General features: G+C 41.8%; 1 protein-coding gene across 1 annotated transcript in view; it reads left to right on the top strand.

Annotated features, from left to right (window-relative positions):
• The first annotated feature begins 2031 nt into the window (after positions 1–2031).
• Positions 2032–27153, top strand: part of st14a (ST14 transmembrane serine protease matriptase a) — a 30636-nt gene continuing 5514 nt past the window's right edge. Inside the window, exons 1-16 of the mRNA XM_083773105.1 lie at positions 2032–2351; positions 9230–9389; positions 10978–11108; positions 11211–11281; positions 11756–11922; positions 12579–12614; positions 14821–15055; positions 15982–16124; positions 16858–16961; positions 17858–17967; positions 18994–19130; positions 20172–20276; positions 20866–20973; positions 22211–22330; positions 22796–22921; positions 24770–24825. Of these exons, the coding sequence (XP_083629231.1) occupies positions 2301–2351; positions 9230–9389; positions 10978–11108; positions 11211–11281; positions 11756–11922; positions 12579–12614; positions 14821–15055; positions 15982–16124; positions 16858–16961; positions 17858–17967; positions 18994–19130; positions 20172–20276; positions 20866–20973; positions 22211–22330; positions 22796–22921; positions 24770–24825 (1860 nt within the window). The 5' untranslated portion in view covers positions 2032–2300. The remainder of the gene's footprint in view (positions 2352–9229; positions 9390–10977; positions 11109–11210; positions 11282–11755; positions 11923–12578; positions 12615–14820; positions 15056–15981; positions 16125–16857; positions 16962–17857; positions 17968–18993; positions 19131–20171; positions 20277–20865; positions 20974–22210; positions 22331–22795; positions 22922–24769; positions 24826–27153) is intronic.

Raw genomic sequence — 27153 nt, 5'->3', positions numbered from 1 at the left:
GAGACCAATGAAGCCGTGTGAGATAGCAGTGTTCACTAAACCGCCATTGCTGAATTGGTTTGACACAAAGTGTTTGAGTTAACCGATTGTAAAACTTTCATATTATTAGTGGGAAATCGCTATCTTCATGTATGAAGTTTTTCTTTCTTTTCTTTTTTTTTTTCTTTTTTTTTCCCTTCACTTATCCAAAGACTCCTGTTATTTCTTTTTGCCAGTGAGAGCTTACTGGGAGCTGGGGGCTGTGTAGCAAGCAGACAGAGGACAGAAGGCTTGGAGAGCTGGTTTCTGATTAAAAGCTATAAACTTTGTGTATTTTTACAGGTAGAGAATGGCACAAACAAGTAAAAAACTGAATTCTAGAATCATGCGTTTTCTTTCTCTTAGTATTGTCTTTGTATGCCTGTATAGTTGATGTTGCAATCATGGCTTTTCCAGAGGACAACCCGTGGTGTGCATTGTTCTTATATGAAATTATATGATATATATTTTTAAGTTTTGTTTTTCTTGTTTTCTATTTCTCTCTTCCTGTGACAGTATTTCCGTATGTGACTGTCTCACTATGCACCCAAACAGCTTCGACCTTGTAATTGCCTGCTTGATTGTGGGAGGGGGTTGGGAACTAATATATTCTACATATTAGTGATACAAATTTGATTGACACTCCAATGGAAACAGATTTATGGTTAGGGAGGGGATGGGATGGGGGAGGGGGGGGGGGGGATAGGGACGACGACATGTCAATAAACTCACAACTTCCATAAACTGGTCCTTTGTCTTTTATTTTAGTTGGTATACAATACAGTGCTCTGTGTGTGTGTGTGTGTGTGTGTGTGTGTACAAACATACATAATCTGAGGACCATATAATAATATATGTTCACTTATTTTTATGAAATGAAAAGCCTATGCTTTTCTTTCTATTATGCATTCAATATTGAGCCATATCTCCATAGCTGCTGCATCCTGTAAGATCCTTCTTTCTTAAAGATGGAGTGCCACAATTTTTGTATTTTTCCAGTTTTTCATGTGTCTATGAGGTGATAGTACTTAATTAGACAGACTGGAGTTGTTTTTATGTGCAATGGTGTATTAACTTTGTATTTAGGGTTTCTTCCTGGAGGCTGAACCCTTGACAGTCAAACAGGCCAATGAAGTAAACAGTAATATAGTGACACCACACTATCAGCCCCTCCCCTAACCCCTCCCCCTTTATCATACAACTACAGCTGTGGGTGCGGCTTCAGTTCAGGTGGATCACCACCCATCACCACCCACCAGGCAAACCAGGCATACTTAATGAACTGGTGGGCGTGTCCACATAAAAGCGATTTTAACAAATACTGTACACTTTTTGGAAAAAGTTCTTCCCCCTTATATTGTAATAATACCTGATGATCATGTTTTAGGGTGGAAAATAATTGTGGCACTCCATCTTTAACCGAAACTGAGTGACAGTGACTTAATTTTCCCAGAAACAACATATGACTCACCAATAGACATACTCAGTCATAGATACTTAACTCAGTGATAGCCTGCAGTAACCCCCCCTCCCTCCCTCCCTCCCCACACACACACACACACACACACACACAAACAAATACAATAATAACAAGGTTGATGATAAATAAGAAGTTTTTAGCTTGAAATTCAGTTCACACACAGTATAGTCTTTGAGCAGTATTCAAATGAATCCATTTGACTACTGCTCTAAATGTTATGGTATAAGTGTAGTGTCAGCAGTCAGCCTCTTCTCTCCTTACGCGTCACCGGCAGGTTTCTGTGTACTGTTCAGTGCTCAGATCCGGTCCAGAGGCCCGCCTACTGTATCCAGTAACTATGCTCACACACACACACATGAGCGCAAACGGAGCTTTTCCGTATCCGCTCTCGACCGGATCTGCAGTGTGCAAGGCAAACTGATCTCGTCCAGACTGCACCTGGTGCGTCAGGACAGGTAGGCATGTTGGACACGCCCGCTGAAACCTCAACCACCCGGAAAAACCTCCAACAGGTTTTTATGTTCAGACTGAGTGAGTGAGACCACACAGAAACGGAGCAGGAGGACACACGGCTCGATTAAATGTGTGAGAACGAGCGTTTTTATATTATATTCTTTTCTGGTTGCAGTTTGTAAAATCACAAGGATTTGTTACCTGCGGGTTTTTTACCCAAGGCTTGTTGTTATTGGTGACAAACAAACGAGGATCTTTCCTGGTGTGACGACACCAGGCCTCACGACAGGTTCACCTTGTTGGTTAAAACACACAACAAGAGACTTAATTGTTTTAACTCTTTAACAAGATGGACTACACGGACAGTGGAATGAGATACACGCCCAAGTCTGTCAGATCGGTAAGTTATCGTGTGCCTGTGTTAAGAGTGATTTCGATGTACGTTTATAATTTATCCTTACCTTTTTTGTGTCTCGATCTTTCTGGTGTGCATCTCGAACTTTTTAATTTCAAGGACCCCCGATTTGATATGGACTACTACGCCCCCCCCCCCCCCCATTTGATTTGATAGCCCACGACTTTTTATCTCTAGCCTACTATAAAATTATGGGATATTGTATTATTTGTGCATTATCTGAGTTACACTTCCAGACCCTCACCCATAAGGTTGCTACTTAATTGCTAAGGTCTATCCCTGGTCCAGAGACTGCATTTTGAGATTATTGTATCAAACATGCTAGTGTTTCCAATCCAACCCCACTTCAAAAACCTTGGCAATCATTGTACTTAATTGTAGGTTAACTCCAGCTCTGTCACAAAACTCATTATTGGCACACTGGTTTGTCTAAAGATGCTTTCATTTTTCTATTAATAATGAATGAAATGGACTACTAGTCCACTTTAATAATAATAATATCTCAAACTTATATATAGCGCTTTTCTGAGTACCCAAAGACGCTTTACATGGGGGGGTCTTTACAGAGGTAACAACAAAAATAACAACTTTAGAAATAAACACTAAAAGCTATAAAAACATTAAAAGACAGTGAAAAGGTTTAGCTAGGGAAGGAAATGATGAAGAGGGCGGTTTTGAAGGTTTGGAGGGTGGGGGCATCTTAGTGCCTTAGGGTGGGCATTCCACAGGGTTGGGGCAGCAAAGGCAAATGCTCTGTCACCCCAAACCCTGGTCCAGTGCTTACAGCGAGTCTCTCACTGCTGTAAGCACTGGACCAGGGCTATGTCACCCCATGTCCGGAGTTTGGTCTTGGGGACCGTACGTCGAGGAGGTTTGCGTCACAGAGAAATACAAAACCTTTGCCATGTAATTATTTCAGACCATCCAAGAAGGTGCATCAGTAATTATAGCTTAATCTTCACATCATTAATTGGCAGTTACTATGATATTTACAATTTAGGCATTTAGCAGACGCTCTTAATACAGAGCGACTTACATTAAGGTTACTTACATAATTATGGTAACATCTCTGAAAAGTATAGCCTATTAATGTATGCAGTCAATACTGCATACTGCCTCTGTTTTTATCCTGCCATTTGAACACGATAGTCTTGCATGATAATAATGGGAAAAAAAGTTATTAAAGTTATTTATAAATGAGGGTGGTGTACTACAACACATTATTTGATCAATCAATTGGGGTATACTATATCTGTCACTCACTCACACAAGTGCATATTTCTTGTTTTATTGTATACACTACAGTGTACTGAGTGTAGTGTATACAATAAAACAAGAAATATGTGTACAGTAGCTGTTAAGCTAGATCCTATATTGTCCTATCTTTTGACATTATTGCTACTTTAGTCATTATTGTAAACGTTGGACTGCCACCACAATGTTTCCTTAGTGTATAGTTGCATAGGAGTTCAGTTCAGTCAACTATAAATGAGGTGCCAATGCCTGGATTCCGGTTTGGCCGCCGTGTTGTGACATGTTGACTCGAGAGTCCATCCTCCCGATGTCATGAGAAGAATAACAGTCCACACCCTCACATAGTGTGGGGATAAAAATAGATCTCACAATCAGTGCTGACTCACTGACATGGTTTCATATGCCACAGCGCCTTGCAGTCAGAGCATGCAAAAAGACGGCAAACTATATACAGTAGGAGTACTGTAGGTATTTAACTCTGAAGAGAGTGTACTGTACACACATGGACCATTTGTTCTCTCTTACGAGTTACAGGCCCGGTTCAATTAATAGTAATACACAGACTAACACGGTCTTCTGAGTTCAATTACAACACTGAGGATTTAATTTGTACACAAAGAGACAGCATGCAATAAATGTTGTAATTGAGTTATGAAATGATGGCTTAATGATTGACCGTCGTTCACAGACGGAGTACAGGCCTGGTGAGGCCGAGGAATATTTTCAACCTGTGCACTGTAGTATCAATATGCAGACAGTGTTGTTGGCAATAACGTTGTGAGACGCTTGTCCTTCGGACAAGTACATTTGCCTTTCACTTGTCCAGGCACAAAGGTCACTCATATTTTCATGTTCATTTGTTGCTTGATATATAAGAGAAAGTTAATCCCCCAAAAACCTGCTTCTCGATTAACCGGCATGAGCACGATTAAGTCAGTGACAGGTTCTAAATGTCGATACATTTTCCGCTAATTGTGCAGCCCTAATGTGCTAAATAGACAGATGACACATCACAGCAGAATGACTAGTTCTTCTGATATTCTGATTCTGACACTCTGCCCTATCAGACTGCTGGAGTTTAAATTGAGCCGTGAAGAGATTGCAAAACTACTGTAATGGGGCTCTCTGTCTGTACATTTGTATGTATGTCACTGTGTCTGCAATGACTACAGCATTCAGATGATGGTTATTTCTAACCATCATGGCCCTGGATTCAGCTCCAGAAAGACATTAAACTGGAGCATAATCCCTTTTGGGGATGTTTTTAAAAGTTTACTTTTGAAACCTTTTAAAGTCTTTGTGGTTTATTGTATTTTATGTTGAAATCCTGATCACTTGCAGTACATGGCCAGGGATCCCTTGTAAAAGAGATAACCATCTCAATGCTGGTATGGGACTCACCTGGCTAAAAAACAAAAGAGTGGAAAAATACTGCATCATCAACTCGCAAGGCAACGCCATAGAAATGTATCTTTTAACTCAATGTCTGACATTATAGTGTAGGTTGGTAGTCATTCACTGGTCAGTAGTCAAGGTAGCAAATGTGATTAAAACACATTGTCATACGTATAATGTCTGACACTATTCATGGTAGAATGATGATACTTGAATTTGAAAGCTTGTTCAAGCCGTTATATTTCCGTCCAAGGTGATATAAGATAATGAAAATGAACCCCATTCAGTGATGCAAATTAGCCTTCAGCCTGCATCCGTAGACTCATTAAATTGAGAAATGACGCAATCATGTCACCGCAACCTCCAGGTTTCCTAGGATGCAATACTGTACTCAGTACTGTACTCTAACGTTGTTGAAGTAGGACTCATAAAATGTCCCTGGGACCAGCCCTGGCTCCATTACATTGTAAACCTATTCACATCAATGCCCATGGACAAACAGCCTCTGGGAAGAGAAAGTACAGCAGCCAAATTGATTTGCCTGATGAAGACGTAGTAGGTCGAAACGTTGCAATGTGTTGCCTCTAAATAAAGTAAGTCTCGGAGCTCTAGAAACTATTGTGCGGATGTTCTTCTTTCTCTTCCTTGATGTTTGCCTTATGCCTGACATCCAGCACCTGGCCTAAATAGAGATTGAGATGTGCACACAATCTTCTCTGTTACACAGCCTCTGCACACACTTCTTGTTAATAGTTCAGTTGAGGTGAAGCCCACAAAAAAACGCACAGGTCAAATGAATCAATCCAAATGCTGGCATGCGACATGGCCTTGTAAAGGGCTACACACACCGTCTGCGAACGGCGCACGTCAAAACAGCCGCCTCCGTTATTTTCAATGAACCTATCGCACAGCAGCGGCCTCCGACGTGCGTTCACGCCTCGCCTGACACTCCGATACGCCACTGTTCTATTTTCCAGGCGTTGCCGCGTCGCTGCGCACCCGGTGTGTGTGATGGACTTTAGAGTGACCACCTCAGAAACAAGAGGTTACAGGTTCAGGTTCAAGAGGTTACAGGTTCAGGTCCCAGACGAAATCAGTCCAAACTGTCAAATGGGTCCTTGAGAAAGATACAGAACTGCATTCCGTCTCCCTTGGGGGGGGGGGGGGGGGGGGGGGGGGGTCCGGCCTCAAAGGAACCTGGCCCCGACCCGGCCACGGCCTCGCACGCTGGAAAACCGCCCCCCCTTCCTCTCTCTCACACACACACACACACACACACACACACACACAGGTATAGAAATGTTATACATAATGACGAACAGGTGTTCCAGGTCTAAATGGTTAAATGTTTCCACCCAGTTTTTACAACGAAACCTGGGAGATTATCTTCAGCCTCTAGTTAGGTCAGACATTTAGAGACTGACTTGTGACTGTATAAACCATTCAGTCTTGTCTCACTTGAATAAAACCACAATACTGTAATTAAGAAGAATTATAATTTATAACCCTAGCCAAATGGTTAGGTTCCTTCATACCACATGGGCCCAAACTGGCCTCTTCAGTGCGACCCGTTTTCGATTGTTAACAGTATGTTTCAATAATGAGCTTGTGGGTATACTAGTATACAGAAATGCTTTGACAATTTTCACCTATAATGACATGCCCAAAATAGGGAAGGGACGCCAGGTTGAAAAGAGGTTAAGGAGGCCCAGAATGTCTGGCAGTGGCTATGCTGGGTGTTTGTTTCGTGCAGTCTAGAGTCTACAGAAACCTGTTGTGATTCCTGCCTACACCAGCAGCAGAGGGTTGCCTCCAGCAGGTTTGACAGGAAATGTCAGAACTGAAACTTTTTTTTCTCCCTACCCCCGTCTCTCCCTCCCCCGCTCTCCTCGTTATACCTCACAAACAAGCACACAGCTGTGTGAGTCATGTCATGTGGAACGCACCCTGCGTAATAATCCAGCCATAATGGACAGATGGAGAAGGGAAGTGAAACTGTCCCTTCTCATTTGGAGGGTCATTCTTGACGATCACTAAACAGTGACGACAGTCAGTCATTCCACAGTGTCATTGTTTACTTGCAGAGCTGCAATTGTCACTCACTGTCAGTTCGACTTTATCTACAAAGTGTGCAACATGTATATCTTTCCTTGCCTGACCTTTGCATGGCTTTTGAAGATTATGCCCCCCCCCTCCCCTCTCTCTCCCCCCTCTATCTGCCACTTAACGGGTGTCCCCTGTGGCGCCCCCCGTTATGCGATGCTCAGCCAATCACAGCACAGAATGACACACCTTCCTCCAGCCAGTCACAGCGGCAATTTTGGCACCAATTCCGTCCTCAAATTTTGAGGACACAATTACTAGATAACTTTTCTTGTGACCACCTCGCTCTGACTTGGTGCGTTACCCGTTCACATCATATTGTGTAAATTAAGGTAATGGGTCGCACACACCAAGACTGCGTTTTAGTTTTTATTCGTGCATGATCAGATGAATTAAAGATAAACGTTTCGGCTATCCAGGCTTCATCAGTGTTACTTCATCAGTGTTACTGATGAAGTGTTACTGATGAAGGCTGGATAGCCGAAACGTTTGTCTTTGATTCATCATGCAAGAATAAAAACTAAAACGCAGTCTTGGTGCGTGCGAGCCATTATCTTTATTTCCATAATTTTCCACACAATTTTCCACACAATTACTAAAATGATTAGTTTAGATAATAAACTTTGGACTTTAATATTTGTTTAGAGCACAGTAGCAGTCGCATGATGTAAATAGTTTGCCAGCCAATTCTATGGAGTTTAATGTTTGTTTTAGAGCACTAAATGTGGCCAATATACAGTAAATGCAGTGAGCGCCCGTCACGTCACGAGTGATTTCTTTACTGTTTTTCTTGCATTACTTAGTCTCCTGATGTCTATAAATCTGTGAATACTGAATGTTACCAATCTGTATAAGTTAATAGTATAGCTAGCAGAGATGAGACGTGATTTTCTTTCCCTGGTCTTCTATTGAGAAAAATAAACCCTGTGTTTTAACAGTACTATTTGACAGATACTATAAAGTCTCCTCTGACCAAGCGAGCATGCCGTCTTGACTCACAAGTACAAATTGTCTCCCAATACAGGAGAGATCTGTGTTTACTAGTACCCAGGAAAGACATGCATCTTATGGATTGTAGATTTAAAATTCCTTATTTTTTTATAATTTGAACCATGTTTTCAATGCACTTTTAGTGTTTTTTCCATTATCATTTTTTAGTATCCCATGGTATGCCCCATCATAACCACAGGTTAAAATTGAAAAAAGATGTAAACATTTTATTATATGGATAATGTACTGTTTAAAACCAAGCTTCTATGCTGTAGGTCAGGAAAGTAAAGCCTTGTGGCACATTCCCAAAAAACAAACGCATACAGTACGCCCCTCTGCTATCACTTATCTCTCGAAAGCTACATTGTTAGAGAAACATTCCTTCCATACTGTCTTCAAAGATCATTTGAGTTGCCTCCAAATATATATATATATACTGTATATAAAGCCTTGTGGCACATTCCCAAAATACAAACACACATACATACAGTACGCCCCTCTGCTATCACTCATCTCTCGAAAGCTACATTGTTAGAGCAACATTCCTTCCATACTGTCTTCAATTCAAAGATCATTTGAGTTGCCTCCAAATATATATTGAAATTGTATTTAATGATAAGCCCCTTGAGCATTTCAAAGAGGCAAACAAACATGATTGTTCCTTCCTAGTTGCTACCGTTCTGTAGAAGAGGAATGCTTGTGCTGTTCAAGAGCCATGCCATTATTGGCTACATTTTCTTTTTATATTTACATGATTGAATATTGCTATTGCAAGATGACTTTACATAATCTATTTTACAAGCTCTATTCTCATCACAGTCGGCACAACCTGGAAATACCTGGATAAGTGAAAGTGAAACACAGGAAGTTTAGTTTAATGCACGTAAAAACAAACAAGAAATGACAAAAGAAATGTTGGCTAGTGTGTCGCCACACAAGAAGCCAGTTTGACAAACACCTCCGTTGTGATTTGTGTATCTTCATCTGAACCTACAGTATGCCTTGTTTTCCTCTTGTCACCAGTTGCTGCCAGTGCATGGGTTGCATCGTGGGTTGATATACAGAAAGGAAGATGCATTAGTTCAATGATCCTAAGTCATGTGTCTTTGTGTCTCTTCCAGGACATGGACTGGGACACCAATGAACAGTTCCTGCCAGCATCAGACACCAAGAAGTTGGAGAAGAAGAAGGGTCCTGGCAGGGTCGGGGCCGTCATCGGCGTCGTGATTTTCGCCGCCGTTGTTGCACTTATGACTGGCCTGTTGGTCTGGCATTTCCACTGTGAGTAGTCCCACCCCCCCCCCCCCCCCCCCCCTAGTGAAGTGTCAAAGTCTGATTTCTAACGTCCTCTTCAGTCTCCACAGGAACAATTGCTTCAGAGAATAACAAATGATATGTAAAGATTTGCAGCTCTTCCTTCAGATAAGAAATCAGATGGCCTTGTAGCCGTGGTTCTAAAAACTCTGGGGATCCACATTAACGCCACCAAAACCATGTCTAAACCATGCTAACATGCAGCACTTTAAATACAATTACTTAATTAAACCACAAACTAATGCCTAAACCCATCCATCTCTGGCTGTTATTGCAATCAAGGTTACTTTCCTGCAAAGCGATTCATTCTATTGTCTCTCCTTTACTATTCTCTCATGCTAAATAATTTCATTCTTCACGTGGTGTCTGCCTTGGTCTATGTAGACAGTTGAACTCCAGAACTCAGAAAACCGGCTTTCTAGTGTAAAGCAAGCACCTGGGGGGACAGGGCCTTCTATGTTTCTGCCCCCAAACTTTGGAATGAACTCCCCAGTCATCTCAGAGTTGCCCCTCTCCCTCCTCTCCTTCAAAACCCACCTCTTCAAGATAGCCTTCTCCAGCTGAGGTCTGGTTAAGATGCCCCCCCCCCCATCCCTTGCTCAGCCTTTCATGTTTTTAACCTGACATTTTACTTGCCTTGCAACTTTATTTAAATCTGAGCTATTATTATAAAGGTAGCTCCACACTGTCGGCCAGTTTGGAAGCGTCGCGAGCGTGTTGGCAGGAGACTCCTGACGAGAAGCTCCCGTCGCTTGCCGTCCTTATCGACGCGTCGGAACCCGTTGATGAAGAACCGAACATGTCCGCTCGGTTGCCGATGTCTGGAGTGACCCTATCCATGTTGTAGTAATGAGGGGGCAAATTACTCCACTGTAGAGTGGACTTCTAGTCTGCTGGTCATGTTTCAGGGCTGACTACTGGTGTAGTGTGAACTAGATACCATATTCTCAATATCAACTCTCAAATAATATACAATACCAATCAATCAACTCCAGATAAACTCCAAAGCAAGTCTAGCGAAAATAACGCTATCTTTGTTTGTTTTGGTGAGAAGCTCTGTGTTGCCAGAGAGTGAAAGAGATTTTCTGTGAGTGAAACAAGCGACCAGGTCTATGAAAACAAATCCAAAAGAAACAACCAGTTTCACTACTTGAGCCCTATTACATCAGCTTTTTTTTTTTTTTTTAATCATGAAAGCAAGCCAAAATAAGCAACTACACTTCAGAAAAAGCGCAAATTATAAAGCGACAGGCAACTATGAATATTAAGCTATGTTACAGGAAAACTAGCCCAAAGTCACTTATAATAAGCAGAAGTGGCAACACTGCAAAGTGCAAACCAGCGCTGCTGGCTGCTTTCTGTCATTTGCATGGGGGGAAATAATCTTTCGTCGGCAGACTGGTTTTGTGCCGATCAAAAAATGCTAATCTGTTGAAATCTGACAGTTTTAACTAGTCTTTGACTAGTCTGAACAAGTTTGTTTGGTCTGAAGTCACCTTAACGTAACATACTGTATAATATGGTATATGCCGTGTGCCTTTTGTAACCATTGTAGTCCGTAAAGACATACGTGTGAAGAAGATGTACAGCGGCTCCATGAGGATAACCAACCAGGTGTTTGTGAGTGACTACGAGAAAGCAGACAGCTCTGAGTTCAAAGCCCTGGCTCGCCAGGTGGTCACACAGGTAATTAAGGCCGCTCTGTGTCCCGCTCACAAATAAAGCTTCAGATTCACGATGATCCAACTGTAACAAACAGTACAATTAATTTTCATCTGTCTTTCTTAGCTGAAGGCCATCTATTCCAAGACACCACAGCTGTCCAAATATTATGTTGGCTCCACCGTTCAAGCTTTCAGGTATGACAGTGATTTAAGTAAAATGACCAGTCAGATAGTTAAAAACGTATGTATAATTCCCAGAAAGGAAGGTGAAGATAGTTTTGGGGAGGGGAAGATATTACTACAAGTCATACTCGTTTATTTTCTACCCAACTGTCGGTTGTAGTTAATCAAATCAGAATATGTAATAGTTATTTTTATAATTAAGTTTCGAAACTATATTACAGCACATGAAACCATCATACAACAAAGTATAAGTGGGGATTATAGGCCTATTCATAGTCTGGATTTTCGGTGGTGAAGTGACCACCGGAGCTGTAATAATGTGGAGCGGTGGTGAGTAAAAACAGAGAAGGGCTGGGGCGGTGGCAGTGGTTTGCTCTAGTCCGTGAAGTCATGTTGTAGTTGCGGTGGTCACCTCACCACCGATAAATCGGACTATGAATAACGCTTCAGGCTGACTTTCCACCCTCCTTTGATGTTCCTCCCTAGTGAAGGCAGTGTGATTGCCTACTACCTGTCTGAGTTCAGTGTACCTAAAGGTCAAGAAGCAGCGGTGGACAACGCCATGTCCAACATGGACAAGCTAGTAGAAAAAGAACAGCGCTCTAGCAAAAGGTCTAACAGCGCTCTCCAACTGGAAGACGTGAGCGCCTCAAGTAAGACTCAAGACTCTGTAAAGCTGCCAATGTGTGTCCGTATTCACTCTCATAACCACTTGTCATCGGTGTCAAATGTTAGGCATGGTAATTTTATTCGTGTAGCGCATTTCAGCAACGAGGCAATTCAATGTGCTTTACACAGAACTCAAGCAAAGGAAACACAATAGTGATGCAAATAGCCTGCATCCTGTAGCCACATCAAAGGCCTTAAAAACCTTTTTAAGGTCAACCACACCAATGCAACTCCTTGCAACTTAACGTTGTTGAATTAGGACTCATAACATACAATGTGTCCCTGGGACCCATCTAAAAGACCACCCCTGGGTCCTGGGACCCATTACATTGAAAACCTATTTACGTCACTGCAACGTATTTTGTTTTATGCATCCTAATGTTATTAGGATGCATAAAACAAAACTAAAATAACAGATGCAATTACAATACAGAACAGAATGAAAAAAGTAAGTAACTCAATCAAAGGCAGCGTAAAACAGAAAGTGCTTTGGTTGTGTTTTAAGTGGCAGCAGAGAGCAGACCTTGATATATATCTCTCATGATATGAATCGCACAAGATCAGAAATGTGTGTGGCTCTATACAGTAATACTAGATCAATATTGATGTTATGGTTTCTGGGGTTGTTTTTGTTTTGCAGGAATGGACTCCAGATTGGTCTCATCAACGTTTACTAGTGAGTTATCTGCTTTTACATATCACCTTACCGTACATATTACCTTCTCTTTCTTTACTCTCATTATATACAGTATATGCTGTGAATAATGATTCAAAACTAGGGTGTCATCCAGAAAGAAAGGTATTTCTACATACATTTACAGTGTGCATTTGTGTTTATAGTACAGATTCCGAACAACAAAGGTGGCATTTACACGCAAGAATGCTTCAAGCAGAAGTTATGCATTCAAGTGTTTACAGAATACAGACCCAAAATTAGCTCAGTGAGGGGAAACGCATGCCGTTGCAACCAGGCTGACATTGGTGTGGTGTGGTGTAGACAGTGGGAAAGTTAAGATTGTGGGGTGGGCGGTAACGGGTGGATCACTGAGTAATGGCATAATATACCAAGAAGGCCACAGTCCCCTCCTTGCAGCTGCCCCTGGTTCAAATCCGACCAGAGGCATTTTACTACCTGTCATCCCCCCTCTCTTTCCCACCTTTAGTTGTCCCTCTCCCCTGTATGTATCTGAATAAAACGAGACAGGTCTCAAAGCTTCCCTGTACATTATTATTCCCTCTGCTATCATATTGTCCAAATATGGAGGGGTGGCTGGATGGTGGAATGCAAGATGATAAATTCACAGAAATATTCATGGAAAGAATATTCACAGAACAAATATAAACAGTAGGCTCTCTGAAAGATATTCAGGGGCTTACTTCCGTGGCCTGGTCTGTACAATACATTTGATCGGTCCCATTGTTTTGAAATAATCGCTGTGGGCACACACACACACACACACACACACACACAGATAGATTCTCTGCTAGACCTCTCATCTTCTAGGAACTACGCTGTAAACAGGAATTCAGTATATTCAATTCAACTTTTTTTCAGACTCTGCGTCCATCACATACAAAGAAACATAAAACACAATAAAACAAAACGAATGAAAAATATTATATATGCGCTCACAACCTGTAGAGGCAGTTTCACCAAGTATATATGGTATGCAAGCTCAAAGTTTAGAGGAAGAAAGATGGCAAGGAATCTGAGATTGAGGCAGGGTGAGACGCAGGCCAGCAGGCACTGGCATGTTTTCAATCCTGTAGGGAAATTAATGACTGAAATGAATGACTGACGTGGCTCCTGGGACAGTGGTCTTAAAGGGGACAGTGTCACACTGTGTATTTCAGTTCATAGACTACAGGAAGATTGATATATTTTTTTAATACAATCCATATTCACAGAGAAAATTCCCCTTTCTGTCTCTCTCTTCTGTGTTTTCACAAAATACTGATCAAGCTCATTATAGCTTGTCCTACCCAGATAAGTGATCCTCAACCATCTTAATATCAAGGCCTTCACGTTTAATTATGCTTTAGAAAAATCGTTAAAATGTGGCGCAAATCATTGAATATATATTTCAGAGCGAACATTTTTAACTAAAATATTTGCTTCTGGGGGGTCCTTGGAACTACCGGTACATATTTTGAGATGGGGGTCCGTGGCCCAATAGAGATAATTCTGGGGGTCCTTGACATGAAAAAGGTTGAGCACAACTGACACAGAAACATGGGTTTTTCAGATTTTTATTTTAGGATTTAGAAGCCTTTTTTTTATCGACCTTAGTCCAAAATGGGTTAATTGGCATCATTGGTAATACCTCTGAAGGAAGCAGGGAAGGGACCATGTTATTTCCAAAATGGTGTGTGCGCATACATAGAGCCCATTGGACCACACTCTCAGTGTTATAGACAGTCCTTTTGGGTCAATTTACAATTTACAATTTAGGCATTTAGCAGACGCTCTTAATCCAGAGCGACTTACATTTAAGCAAGAACAAAAGCATGGGAATACATCACATAAAAGCATTTATCAATATCATGAAACATGCGTAAGCTAAGAAAGTAACAGTGGAATATCTATATAATGAAACTATACATACACTATACATATAAACTATACATATTTACTACTATGCTATACATATGTACTATGGCGTGCTATAACTATATACAATACAATTATAGTGCTGTCTACATAACATGCTATAAGTCTGTGTCAAATGCTATCTAAGCCAACGGAAATGCTATCTAAGGGGTTAGGGTCCTCGCTATCAATCATTTAGCGGGGTATTCATTCACAGGAAGGACCCTGGAGGTGGTCGAGAGTTCGTTTTTAGTTTATAATTCAGTGTGGCCCCTCTCTCTCTCCTCTCTAGAGCAGTACACACACTTTGTGCACGCCCGGAATGACGCCGTAGAAACCATCAAGTCCCGGGGGTTCCCCAACACGCCGTACGAATCCAACATGGTCACCCAGTGGCATATAAGAGCGGACCCTGGACAGGTTGTCAAGCTGAAATTTGACACGTTCAACCTAGAGGAGGACTGCAAGAAGGACTATGTGAAAATCTACGACTCGCTGGTGGCCGTGGAGAACAATGTCATGGACATGTGAGTTTTTGGCACTTGTTTATCCCACGTCTGTTTTGACAATTAGCTTTTTGCATTTAGACCTGAGAACGATTCTATAAAAGTCGTCTACATCCTGCCAGTTTTCTGAACAAACCCATGTTTCTATGTCAGTAGTTCTCAAACATTTTCATGTCAAGGACCCCCAAAAATGTATGTAATTGGCTGCCGAGCCCCATCTGAAAATATGTAGTTCCAGTTCCAGATTTGAGTTAAAATGTTCACTCTGTAATAATATATATTCAAAGATTTGAGGCACATTTTCACAAGTTCTTTTGCCTCTGCTTCTTCTTATTACTATTCTTGTTGAAGCCAAACGGTACAATTTGCCAGTAAAATATGAGTCCACATTATCAACAATATAGATACATCCTTCCAAAAACAAGTGTGACGTTTACAGCAGATGTATCGAAAGGAAGGTTCTCTTGTATGTATTCTATGCCCTCTGCTGGTCAGATTAGATACATTAACATTGATTCTGTACTGAGGTCATTATGGTTGACCCACTACCAGAGAACTGTCCAACATGACAAAGCATAAGATAAGGAGGAACATATAAAATAGCTATTTTGTATAACGGCATACAAGGTTGAGATGTATTCCAATGCAATGAATTAACCCATTTTGGGCGGGAACCCATTTTGGTGTTCGCATCATGTCGTGCTTTAGCTATTGAAAAATAGCAGATCTACAAGCTCATAGCGCGCCACCGAGTGGCGCGCTACGAGCTTGTAGGTCTGCTATTTTTGAAAAATCGAAGAACGACTGACATTTAAAAAGAAATCTGATCTCAGGTCAGAATGGGTTAATCAGACCAGTGTGTGTTGTCCAGTGGAAACCTCGTATGAATCTGATCTCGGGTCAGAATGGGTTAATTCAACCCGATTTGGTGGTCCCTTTCTCAACAGGCTATGTGGCTACTTCTCCCCCCTGGCACCCCTCACCTTCCTGTCGTCCAGTAATGTCATGTTTCTGATGTTGGTGACGGATAACACCACCAACTACCCCGGCTTCCTGGCTCAAGTCTCACAGATTCCACGAGGGCATAAAGGTTATACTTTTCAAGCTTTGTCGCTCCTTATTTATTTCATTATTTCATTGTATGTTTATTTTATTTTTTTGTATGTTTTCTTATTTGGATAGGGAACCTAGGCATTGCTCCCTGAAAAGGCTCCAGGGAAAAAGATTATACCAAATTATACCAATTATATAATAATGTATAACCTGTTCATAATAAAAAGAAAAGGCTCCAATGGTCCGAGTTGCTCCAGCGCCTTGCTGCCTTCTTTATCAAGAATCTAGGAAGTGTTTCACACTTTTTTTAGAACATATCCGTGGTCATCATATGGGCATACCTAACAATAGATAAAAAAATATGTATTGCTTTATCAAAAGTCCCTGAAAATCCAATCTTAAACGAAATTGTCCTACTGCGTGATGACATGAATCAACATCGTGAATATAAATTCATCTTCGTTCACCTGATTCCCATAGCCGGATGTGCTTCCAAACACACCTGCTTTTAATTACAGAGCTACCCTGTATTGAATCGTCATCAGTCATTCAAGATGACATCCAGGTGTAATACTAATTTTAAACTTAATCAGCACGCTCAAATATGTATCCGAAAACATTATAGGTTAGAAACAAGCCACGCAGTAGCAAACATGCTTTGCTGGCCGTCTCTCTCTCTCTCTTGCAAACAAACACAAACAGTGAATGAGGTTCCAGCGTTCCATAGCCTGAACCCAACATGACTTTTTTTTCTTCTATCATTGTTTTAGAAATGACATGTGGCGGCCAGCTGATGGGAGACAGGGGGGATTTCACATCCCCTCACTTCCCAAATTACTATCCGCCCAGAACGTTCTGTGAATGGACTATCAAGGTGAGATGTTGGTCCTGATATTCTGTACGTGTACAACAACACCACTGCTATTCCTGTTATCATGCTGTCTTGTGCTGCTTTTTATTTCCACATGATGCCGTGTGTGTGTGTGTGTGTGTGTGTGTGTGTGTGTGTGTGTGTGTGTGTGTGTACTGTAATTTGATGTGACTAAATGCTAAAGAATGACGTCAGACCAATACAGGTCGGTTCATGTCTGTCATTAAGGCCCCGTTTAGACAACACCGTCTCCAGAGATAGCGGAAAAATAAAATATCTGATGGTGTGCCTTAAAGGAGCATTCAACAGTACACACACACCAAGACCCGCCCCCGCTCCATCATGATTGCCGGAAGGCCCCTCTCTATCTTGATGAAGGCTGGGCCACCTAGCCAAAAACGAAACGACCCCCAGGGGTTAACTGGGGACAGGGAGGAACTCTTTATATGGTCAGCACACTCTATAGTAGGGAGGATTATCACAACAAAACAAAAAAAAGAAGTGATATTTGAATTAAGTGAAATCACTGAATGTACCTTTTAAGTTTAAATAGCAACAGCATTAGGGTGTTACAAAGGCAAAAAAGTGAAACCCCCTTCTTTGGTACCGGGGAGGTAAAATGTTTTGTTAATTTATAGGCGGAACTGCAAAACGTGACGTCATGGCTCACACTACTAATGTGCTTTTACATTATGTAAACATACAGCTGCGATAGGAAGTAGAATATAAGCATAAGTCATACGCATTTTGGCAGCACGTCACACCGCCACCTGGCATGCACACTACGGAGTTTGAAATCACTGTTGCGTCTCCGCGAGAATGCAAACTGAGACCGCGACATGGTTTTCTGTTCTTACCATTACCGTGTTCTAATTCTCTGTATGCGTTTCTCCCTTGAGGTCCCTAATGGTAAAGTGGTGAAAGTGACGTTCAACAAGTTCCTCTTGTCTGAGCCAGGACAAGACGACAGCGTTTGTGCCAAGGACTATGTGGAGATTAACGGGAAGAGGTCAGTCCATATCTGCAAGCAAGACTGCTTAAAGTGGGATGTTATTTCACTGCATGTCAAAATTTCTGCATCTCTTCAGTCACCAGAAAATGTATGTTCTGGTCAAAGTCGAAGTCAAACGATTTGTCACACGTTACCGCAGTGAAATTTGTTCTCCGCATTTGACCCATCTCTTGGAGTAGTGAGCCACAGCCAAGGAGCGGTGAGCTGCAGCCATGCCGCGCTCGGGAATCATTGGATTAGTAGATTTGACCCCCCCAATCCAACCCTTTGATGCTGAGTGCCAAGCAGGGAGGCATTGGGTCCCATTTTTACAGTCTTTGGTATGACCCGGCTGGGGATCGAACCCTGACCTCCCAGTTTCAGGGCGGACACTCTAACCACAAGGCTACTGTCTGATTCTGGTCAGGATACAAATTTAATCCAATCATGAGAGAGAATTCATACAGGATTATGCAGGATAAAGTAGTTAAATTGGCACTGGAAAACAAGCTGATAAAATTATGTTTTGACGGGGTTCTACTCCTGACTGGATGAAATGTCTAACAGTTACTCTGAATATTATTGGGCTTTAACATTTATATGACATAAATATGACATCTAGGCATGCGCCGATATATCAGCCGTATTGGAAATATTGGCCTTATATATGTCGATACTGAACCGATATCAAAATAATATGTAGTTTTCTTTTATATTGTATGTTTGAATATGAAGCTGAAAAAACCTTTTGTGATGATGATGGCTGCAGATACAATCAGCATTGTATGGAGAAGCTTTCAAAACGGTCAACAATTTGGAACAATGTTAAATATAAATACTACATTGTTTGAACTAATATGTCCATCAATGGACCTAATACATCAGGTAATCAGAATGAACTTCTTGTTACAATTCTGCACCCAGAATCAGTGGCACACTGTGTGAGTGTAATGTAAAACCCTTTCGAAAGTTGTAATGCAAATAATGGGATATGGGGCAAAATGACAATATGGCACATCCCCTACTATGTGTTTGTGTGCTCAGGATGTGCGGGGAGAAGCCAGAACGCACGTTGACGGAGACCAGCGACACAAGCCAGACCAGCGTGATGTTCTTCTCGGATTCCTCCTTCGTGGACCGAGGCTTCACCGCCAGCTATGAGGCCATCGACTCCAAGGACCGTAAGTGTGGGCACTGGGCAGTGGTGGAAAAATAACTCAATTGTTTTAACCCATTTTGGACTGAGATCGGATTCTAAAAATATCTTCTACATCCTGACAGTTTTCTGAAAGAGCTATGTTTCCATTTTGACTGAGATCGGATTCTAAAAATATCTTCTACATCCTGACAGTTTTCTGAAAGAGCTATGTTTCCATTTTGACTGAGATCGGATTCTAAAAATATCTTCTACATCCTGACAGTTTTCTGAAAAAGCTATGTTTTTCTATGTCAGTCAGTCATCGATTTAAAATAAATAGCAGACCTACAAGCTCGTAGCGCGCCTCGGTGGTGCGCTATGAGCTTGTAGGTCTGCTATTTTTCAATAGCTAAAGCATAACATGATGCTAACACCAAAAGGGGTTCCCGCCCAAAATGGGTTAACTTAAGTAAAAGTGTCGATACTGCAATATAGAAATACTCCATTACAACTAAAAGTCTGGAATTTTACAGAACCAAAAGTAAAAGTACTCATTGTGCACAATGTCCCGTTTCAAGTTTTTTTTAAATAGCAGCTCTACAAGCTCACACTGCGTCACATCGCAGATTGGCTATTTCCAAATGGCTGAAATCTATTTAGCCCTGAAGTGGCTAATGTGAGGCCAATATTGGCCTCCTGAGATGTAGTGGAATAGAAGAAAAAGTACTGGAAATTGGATATACTCGAGTAAAGTACAAATACCTCAAACTTGTACTTAAGTAAATGTACTTAGTTACTTTCCACCACTGGAAACAGCTCTGTCACTTCTCTGCCGTGGGGATGATGATGTTTTTTTGGAGCCATTTCTGCAATTTCAAATCACAATACTGTTTTGTCAGTTTAGAGACGTAACACGTGACCGACTTAGTGAGACTGTTTCTTTGTTTTTGTCGCCATACGACGACGAGTGACAATAATATGCTGATTTGTCTGTTTTGACAAAATCTATTGCCAACCTTCCTATAGCGTTAAGCTCAGCGACTCGGCTCAGTTGAACTTGACCCTGACCTCTCTGTCCACACAGCGTGCCCGAAGCAGTTCCAGTGCAGGAACAAGCGCTGCATTAAGCTGGACCTCAAGTGTGACGGCTGGAATGACTGCGGAGACATGAGCGACGAGATGAACTGCGGTAAGTCCCAACAGCTTTGTTTTGTTTGGGAAAAAACACATGACCGCTGCCGTTACGCTAACTATTCTTTACATAGCCTTTCTAAAGAGTGTTAATGTTTTTCTTATTTAAGCTGCAAGCAGGGAATTAACATGATTTGAATCCATCTGCATGGTAGTGGTTCCCAAAGGGTACCTGAGGGAGTTCCAGGGGGGACCCAGCAAAATGATAGTTTGGAACCAAATGGACTATTATGCGTCTGTAACTCAGAGAGTGTACAGATGGAACCAAATGGACCCGTTAGGGTCCATTTGGTTCCATTTGTTCAGAGTTAAATTAACATTGATTTTACAATATAATTTGGGGGTCCGTAGACCAATCAATATCTATTTCCTGTGGTCATGGGAGGATTCCCTCTTGGACGAGGGATACGTTTGAATCCCAGGGTGTTGAAGTTGTAATTACTTTTACAGTCAGACAGGACGTAAAACGTAGGGATTGTAACTGCTTTGTAAAGCACTATAAGCTTCTGCTATGCATGAAAGAGGCTATGGAAATGCATATTATTATTTGTACATGGTATAAATGCAGTTGTATTGTGTGTTTCCAGTTTGCAAGTCGTCTGACATCAAGTGTAAGAACGGAATGTGCAAGCCCATGTTCTGGCAGTGTGACGGAGTCAATGACTGCGGCGACAGCACAGACGAAGAGAACTGCGGTAAGACCACTTTGACTTAAACCTTATATATATACTGTACTACAGGGCTATTCAACTGGCGGGCCAAATGCGGCCCGCGGAGCGCCCCCTAGTGGCCCTTGGTATAATAATTGAAAAAATAAAATATATATATATATATTTTTTTTAAGAGAGAAAGTTACAGGTATGATGTGCGCGATACAGTATATAAAGTGCTAGATTATCATAATGACAGTAATCAGGCATAGTTGTTTCTAGGGGTGGGGGGCGAGGGGGGCAGCCCCACCCCATGGGGCCCACGTGGCCCGCAATTTTATTTGCGCACGCATGAGACTGGACCATGGTCTTATTCAAAACCTATTTATTATTACTTATTATTTGTGGACCTTCAGCATTTTTTGTTGAGGACCCCTGGCCTACATAGATCTTTGTGTTTGAACACAAAATGCATTTGTAGAATCTAAAAAAATCCGCGCTTCGCGCGCACGCTGTGCGGCCCTCCACACACAATCATTCTACAGCTGTGGCCCCCGACCTAATCTAGTTGAATACCCCTGCTGTACTAGTTGTATACTTAGACCAGAGGCTACATCGTTTTCCCCATTTTGTTTACTCACGGGGGCTGGTGTGGCAACAGTGTGGGCTTGAGAATTATCTTAAGTGATCTGCTTACGAGTGCCCACAACTCGTTGAGTTGCCATGATGTTGGTATGCCGTGATAGACGGAATACTTTTATCACACATAGCGAAACGAGTGCTCCCTTCTAACCATCTCGGCCAAGCACAAACCGAGTCATGCCCAACAATCCTGGGAAAATCACTGAGCTGAGTCTGGGTCTATACTTGGCCCCCTATACTGCTTTCCCTCTATACCAAATCTCATCGCAGAAAATGGGCAATCTACAAGCTCGTGGTGCTTTGTGAGCTTGTGGACCTGCTATTTTCAGCTAATATTGGCCTCAGAATAGGGTTCATGTGGGTTAAGATGACAAAAAAAGACAAGCAGGCTCGCATACCCATTTTTGAGTGGTGCAACCACTCCTACAACCAGCAATGTCCGTGTACACCTATGTACCCATGTGGTCATGAGCACCGGTATATGACTATAGGGTACCAGTAGGGGGCACCAGAAACAGAGAGGGGGATAGTGCTGCAACGTTGCCTGCAAATGAGAAAGAGAGGGGGGGGGGGGGGGGCTGCACCACTCAGTTCACACGGGTGTGATTTTTTTAATTCCTTTTGGTCTCCTGGTTTGTAGGTACGTCGTGCAAGTCTGGAGAGGTGGCGTGCAACAACAACGAGTGTGTGTCTTCCAAGAAGCGCTGCGATGGCCGTGATGACTGCGGTGACGCCACTGATGAGATAGGCTGCGGTACAGGTGCGTTTCCTCTCCGGTTGCTCCGTGGAGAATTAAAACCACTTATGCCCCATTTTTATCATTTAATTATTATTTTTTTAATATGTAAAAAAGGTAAAAGCTGTTGAAAGTGTTGAAATGTTTCGCCTATAGGGCATGTGTGGATACCATTCACAGGAATAGGTCGACAGAATAGAATATGGTGGCCATTGAGTTCAATGGAAAAGTGGCGCCCTGTTCTATTCGGTTCCTCAAGCTATATGCCATGCCCAGATTAAAAGTGGTTAAACACAGTAATAATAATATGAACTGTACATTAATACATCTGGAGTATAAACACACTTCATTGGTTGGAAATCCAAAGTCGCAACGGGTTTAAAAATGCAGCAAGTTATTGTGGGGGGACCTTAAGGAAAACAATAGGCACCAGCATGCGTTCTATCATGGATTTGGGGATTGATGTCTGTCTCCTCCTCTCCTCCCCAGAGGCAAAGGGCATCACATGCACCGACATCACATACAAATGTAAAAACAACAAATGCATCAACAAGGAGAACCCCGAGTGTGACGGCACCAAGGACTGTGAGGACGGCTCAGACGAGGACAACTGTGGTACGTGTTGTTCTACTACAACTACACTGTTTCTCAGTGGTGGCTTTGAGGTTTTGAGTTTAGGTCTCGGCGATAAAAGGAAAATGAAGATTGGGGTGTAACGTAAATAGACAGACTATTAGTCTAGGAAAATTTGCCTCAGATCCTGTGCAGCAGGGGGTGGCCCAGTGCGTTGCGTTTCAAATGAAATGCGAATCAAAAGACAGGGGCGGGTTCCACATGGAGTGGGCGCTACATCTAAATAAGACGGAAGGGAAACAATTGCTCCTTGAGCCGTGGTGGCCTACTACAATTCAATTTGGAATTGGATTCCCTTCGGACTATTTTCATGGTATGCACAGTGCTTCAGACCGGAAAGGGGAGTGTCCGCTCAGATTCTGAGCGCAACGTACTTCCCTCACATGGATACGGTCCTTTTTTCCCAGAAGTCTTTCTCGCCCGCCTAGTGGCGAAAAATAAAACTTCTGGGAACTCAGATTAACAGACTATAGACTCTTTGAGTCTATTGTGGAAAATATCCAAAATGAAATTGTATATTGTGTACATGGTCAAGTACACATTGTTCCCGTCACACAAATCGGTATACACTAGGCATGTAACAATATATCGATATTATATCCTGACGATATGTATCGATTTATAATAAATAATATATATATATTATTTTAGAGGGGCTAGTGTGTGATATGAAATGTGAGCTGTAATCATATTCCATCATATTCACGTGCTTTTGGCGAGAAATGAGACAGACTCCATGCAGTCACTTTCAGTAGTAGTAGGCCTGCAGAGGGAAGCTGTGGTGATGGTCGTTATTGATGCTCATTAATACATCAAGGAAGGCAATTATGTTTCTGCACTGTCAAATAAGTCTACATCTATCCTAATATGCCATCAAAGAAAAGAGGAAATGTTAACTCGAGCTAGGTTTAAACATGAAAGCATGTTTACAGTTGTTGCACTTAAATTAAGTAATTTTACATGAAAAGTAATGCTACTTTTGCAATGTAGTTGCATACAAATTGTGAAAAAAGCTTGGGGGGGAAGATAAATCATTAAAAAAAATATCTTTGGCCCAGGCCGTAGCGTAACGGTCTGGGCACCGGACTGGTGATCCAGTCGCGGTGTGCCGCGGGTTCGACTCCCGGACCCGACACGGCCTTTACCGCATGTCATCCCCCCATCTCTCTCCCGTTTCCTGTCAGCCTACTTTCTATCCCTTAAAAAATCAATAAAGGCGTAAGCCACAAAAAAATATCTTAAAAAAAAAAAAAAAAAAAAAAAATATATATATATCTTCTGGTCATTTGTCTGGAAAATGTTTGTGTTTAAAATATCGTGAAAAATCGTATTGTGAACCTCATATCGTGATACGTATCGTATCGTGAGTTGAGTGTATCGTTACATGCCTAGTATACACTGACACTCACACAGAGATAACAGGTAAACGTTGATCAAAATAACAGTTCTTCTACATTCTCTGATTGTGTAGACTTCTTGTAAATGAAGTAATGCAGATAACAATAATGTAACTCTTGAGAGCTCTCGAGAGTTAGAGATCTATAAGTGTCCACATTTGGACATCATTTAGTTGGGGACCACCTGGAAACCCCCTAAAAGCTCATAGCGAGCTTGTAGGTCTGCTATTTTTGAAAGATCGAAGAGCGACTGACATAGAAGACTTTTTTTTAAATCTGATTTCAGGTCAGAATGAAAACTGTCAGGATGTAGAAGACATTTTTAGAATCTGATCTCAGGTCAGAATGGGTTAACTGAACTGCTGTGTCGAGTCGGTTTAGCCATTTTGTTTTCTCATTTGACATCTGGGGATTAATGGCGTCTCGTTTTCAGATTGCGGGAGGAGCAAGTTCAAGACGTCGCGCATCGTCGGCGGTCAGGATGCGGAGGTAATTCATTGATAATTCTATTAGACAATAAGATGCAAACGGTACAGGGTACAGTCAAGCACAGCATTGGTCCAAAAGGGCCGTACCGAAGAAAGACCTTGCGGTCTTGTTTCCCTGTTCAGATTGAACTTTATGTATTGTTCGATCACTTTCCAGTTTGCGCAACTGTCCTAGCGAGTCATTTTTGTGGTTTCTCTCCAAACTCAAAGTGCTTCTGTTTTAGGAAAAGGAATGACTTTGAAATCTTGTCGGAGGTAATTTGATTGTATTGGATCCTCAATTGCAATATCTGTCTGTATGTATCCATAGAGGGATTACGTGCATTTTCTTTATCTAAATGGCATATTTGTTTTTCGATTTCTACAAGTTTAGCTTTATTCCTCTTATTTCTAGTTCCCATAAAGGAAATTATACAGCCTCTCAAAAAATGCTTTAAATGTCTCCCAGAGTAAACATGAGGAGGTTTCTGGTGTGTCATTAGTTTAAAAAAACATTCAGTTGTGCACGCAAGTACTCACAGAATGTGGGGTCACTAATAACTTTAGTGAGGGTTCATTCTCCATAGGGGTCGAGAAGGTTGCAGGGCGCTTATGTTGAGCATAGATGTAAGAGGACTTTGATCATAAATTATATTGTAAGTAGGGTTATGAACATGAGGCAACAATTTAGCATCTACCAGTAGGTAATCGATACGGGTGTAAACATTATGTACATTGGAGTGGAAGCTATGATCTACCAAAGTTAGAGTGAATTTCCCCCTTAACAATGAGATAGCGACCCTCTGTGTCTGTTTTAGTTGACTGATGCCTGAAAGGGACCCCCTTACGAATCAAAGTAGCTACACCTCTAGTGGAGAAAGATGATTGAAAAGATTGCCCCGATCCATCTGCTTCTCAGTTTAACTTGTGATGTTTTCTCTAAATGAGTTTCTTGGAGAAACATAATGTCTGAAGATAGGGATTTCAGATGAGATAGTACTTTGCCCCTCTTAACCGGGTTGTTCACGCCGTTCACATTCCAAGTAGTAAAAGTAAGGCGGGCCATGAGTTTTTTTCAACACCTCTTCGTTTCCTACTGGTTGTTTTGAAAAGGAGTCTTGTTGGGCCCCTAATTTTGAATAGTGGGTTTGGATGTGTTCAGCACCGTACAGGCCTGAATGCAGGGGGAGTTTATTAACCAACTGGGTGGCAATTAGGGTTGGGATTCGTTAGGATTTTAACGGTTCCGGATCCTTCCTGGATCCCTCTTAACGGTTCTGGTTCCTAACGGTTCCCTTAACGGATCCTAATTTTTTTTCCCCTTTTTTCTGACATAGATTATGCTTATATTTATAACTAACCAAACCAAGTACATAATAAACACAAATGCATTAATTCAATTATTGAAAATGCACTTTACAATTATGAGGTGGCACTATTATTTAAACTTCACCACCACCAGCTAGCCACCACAACAATATCATTGTTGCAATTTGTACTGTATATTAAATATACTGTATATTTAATATACAGTACACAATAATGATATTGTTGTAGTGACAAATGTTGTCTTTAATGTTAAAATTAATTTAATATGAAGGACCCCTTACCCTAATGGAAACAGGCCATAGTGCTTTCTTGGATTATAAAATCCTCTTTGCAGACCTTGTATTGAACTGTAGGTGTAGGCTACGTTCCTGTGCTTTTTTCTGCAAATTGTTTATAATGTAATCAATCTATGGAGGTATATGCACCTAAACGCTGGGCTCTCAACAGCCACGCGATTAATTTAGAGCCAAATCAAAAGCATGTGAGATTCTTATAAGTTGTAAAAGTAAGTGCAGACAAATTGATTTGGCTCAATAGTTAACGTGATTCATACAGTTGTACAATACGCCTAATGAAAAGCTCTGTAGACGTTAGTAGTTTTTATTTTCCATTACGTTACTAGCCTGGGGAAAGTAAACCAGCCTTGCATCAGATCGTCCCCCGCCGGCTGTGGTGGAGCTGCAGGGAGAGCGGGCACGGCTTTCCGCATGGCTCACAAACGCGATGTGTAGGCATATTGATTTTGAGATGTTTCCTCAATCTGGACGTGGTACAAGTTGCAACAACCTTTGCTGGCAACTATCGCATTTATTGCACTTTGCGTGCTCAGCCTCAGTCATTTCCCTCTCTGTTAACCACACTTTGGCGACATACTGTCCCACTCGCTCCACAGCGGTCGCTGAATGCACAGAACAGTGGGCGTATCCTCCCCGACCTCACTCACTCATGTAGGTGGGGTGATGTCACCCCAGGCTCTGCTTGCATGCACGCACAGACACAGCGGAGCTAAATGACAACTGAT

This window comes from Protomyctophum parallelum (genome assembly GCF_964188405.1).
Source record: "Protomyctophum parallelum genome assembly, chromosome: 9".
NCBI lineage: Eukaryota > Metazoa > Chordata > Actinopteri > Myctophiformes > Myctophidae > Protomyctophum > Protomyctophum parallelum.
The sequence above is the reverse complement of the archived record's forward strand: the minus strand, read 5'-3'. Positions and strand labels throughout refer to the sequence as shown.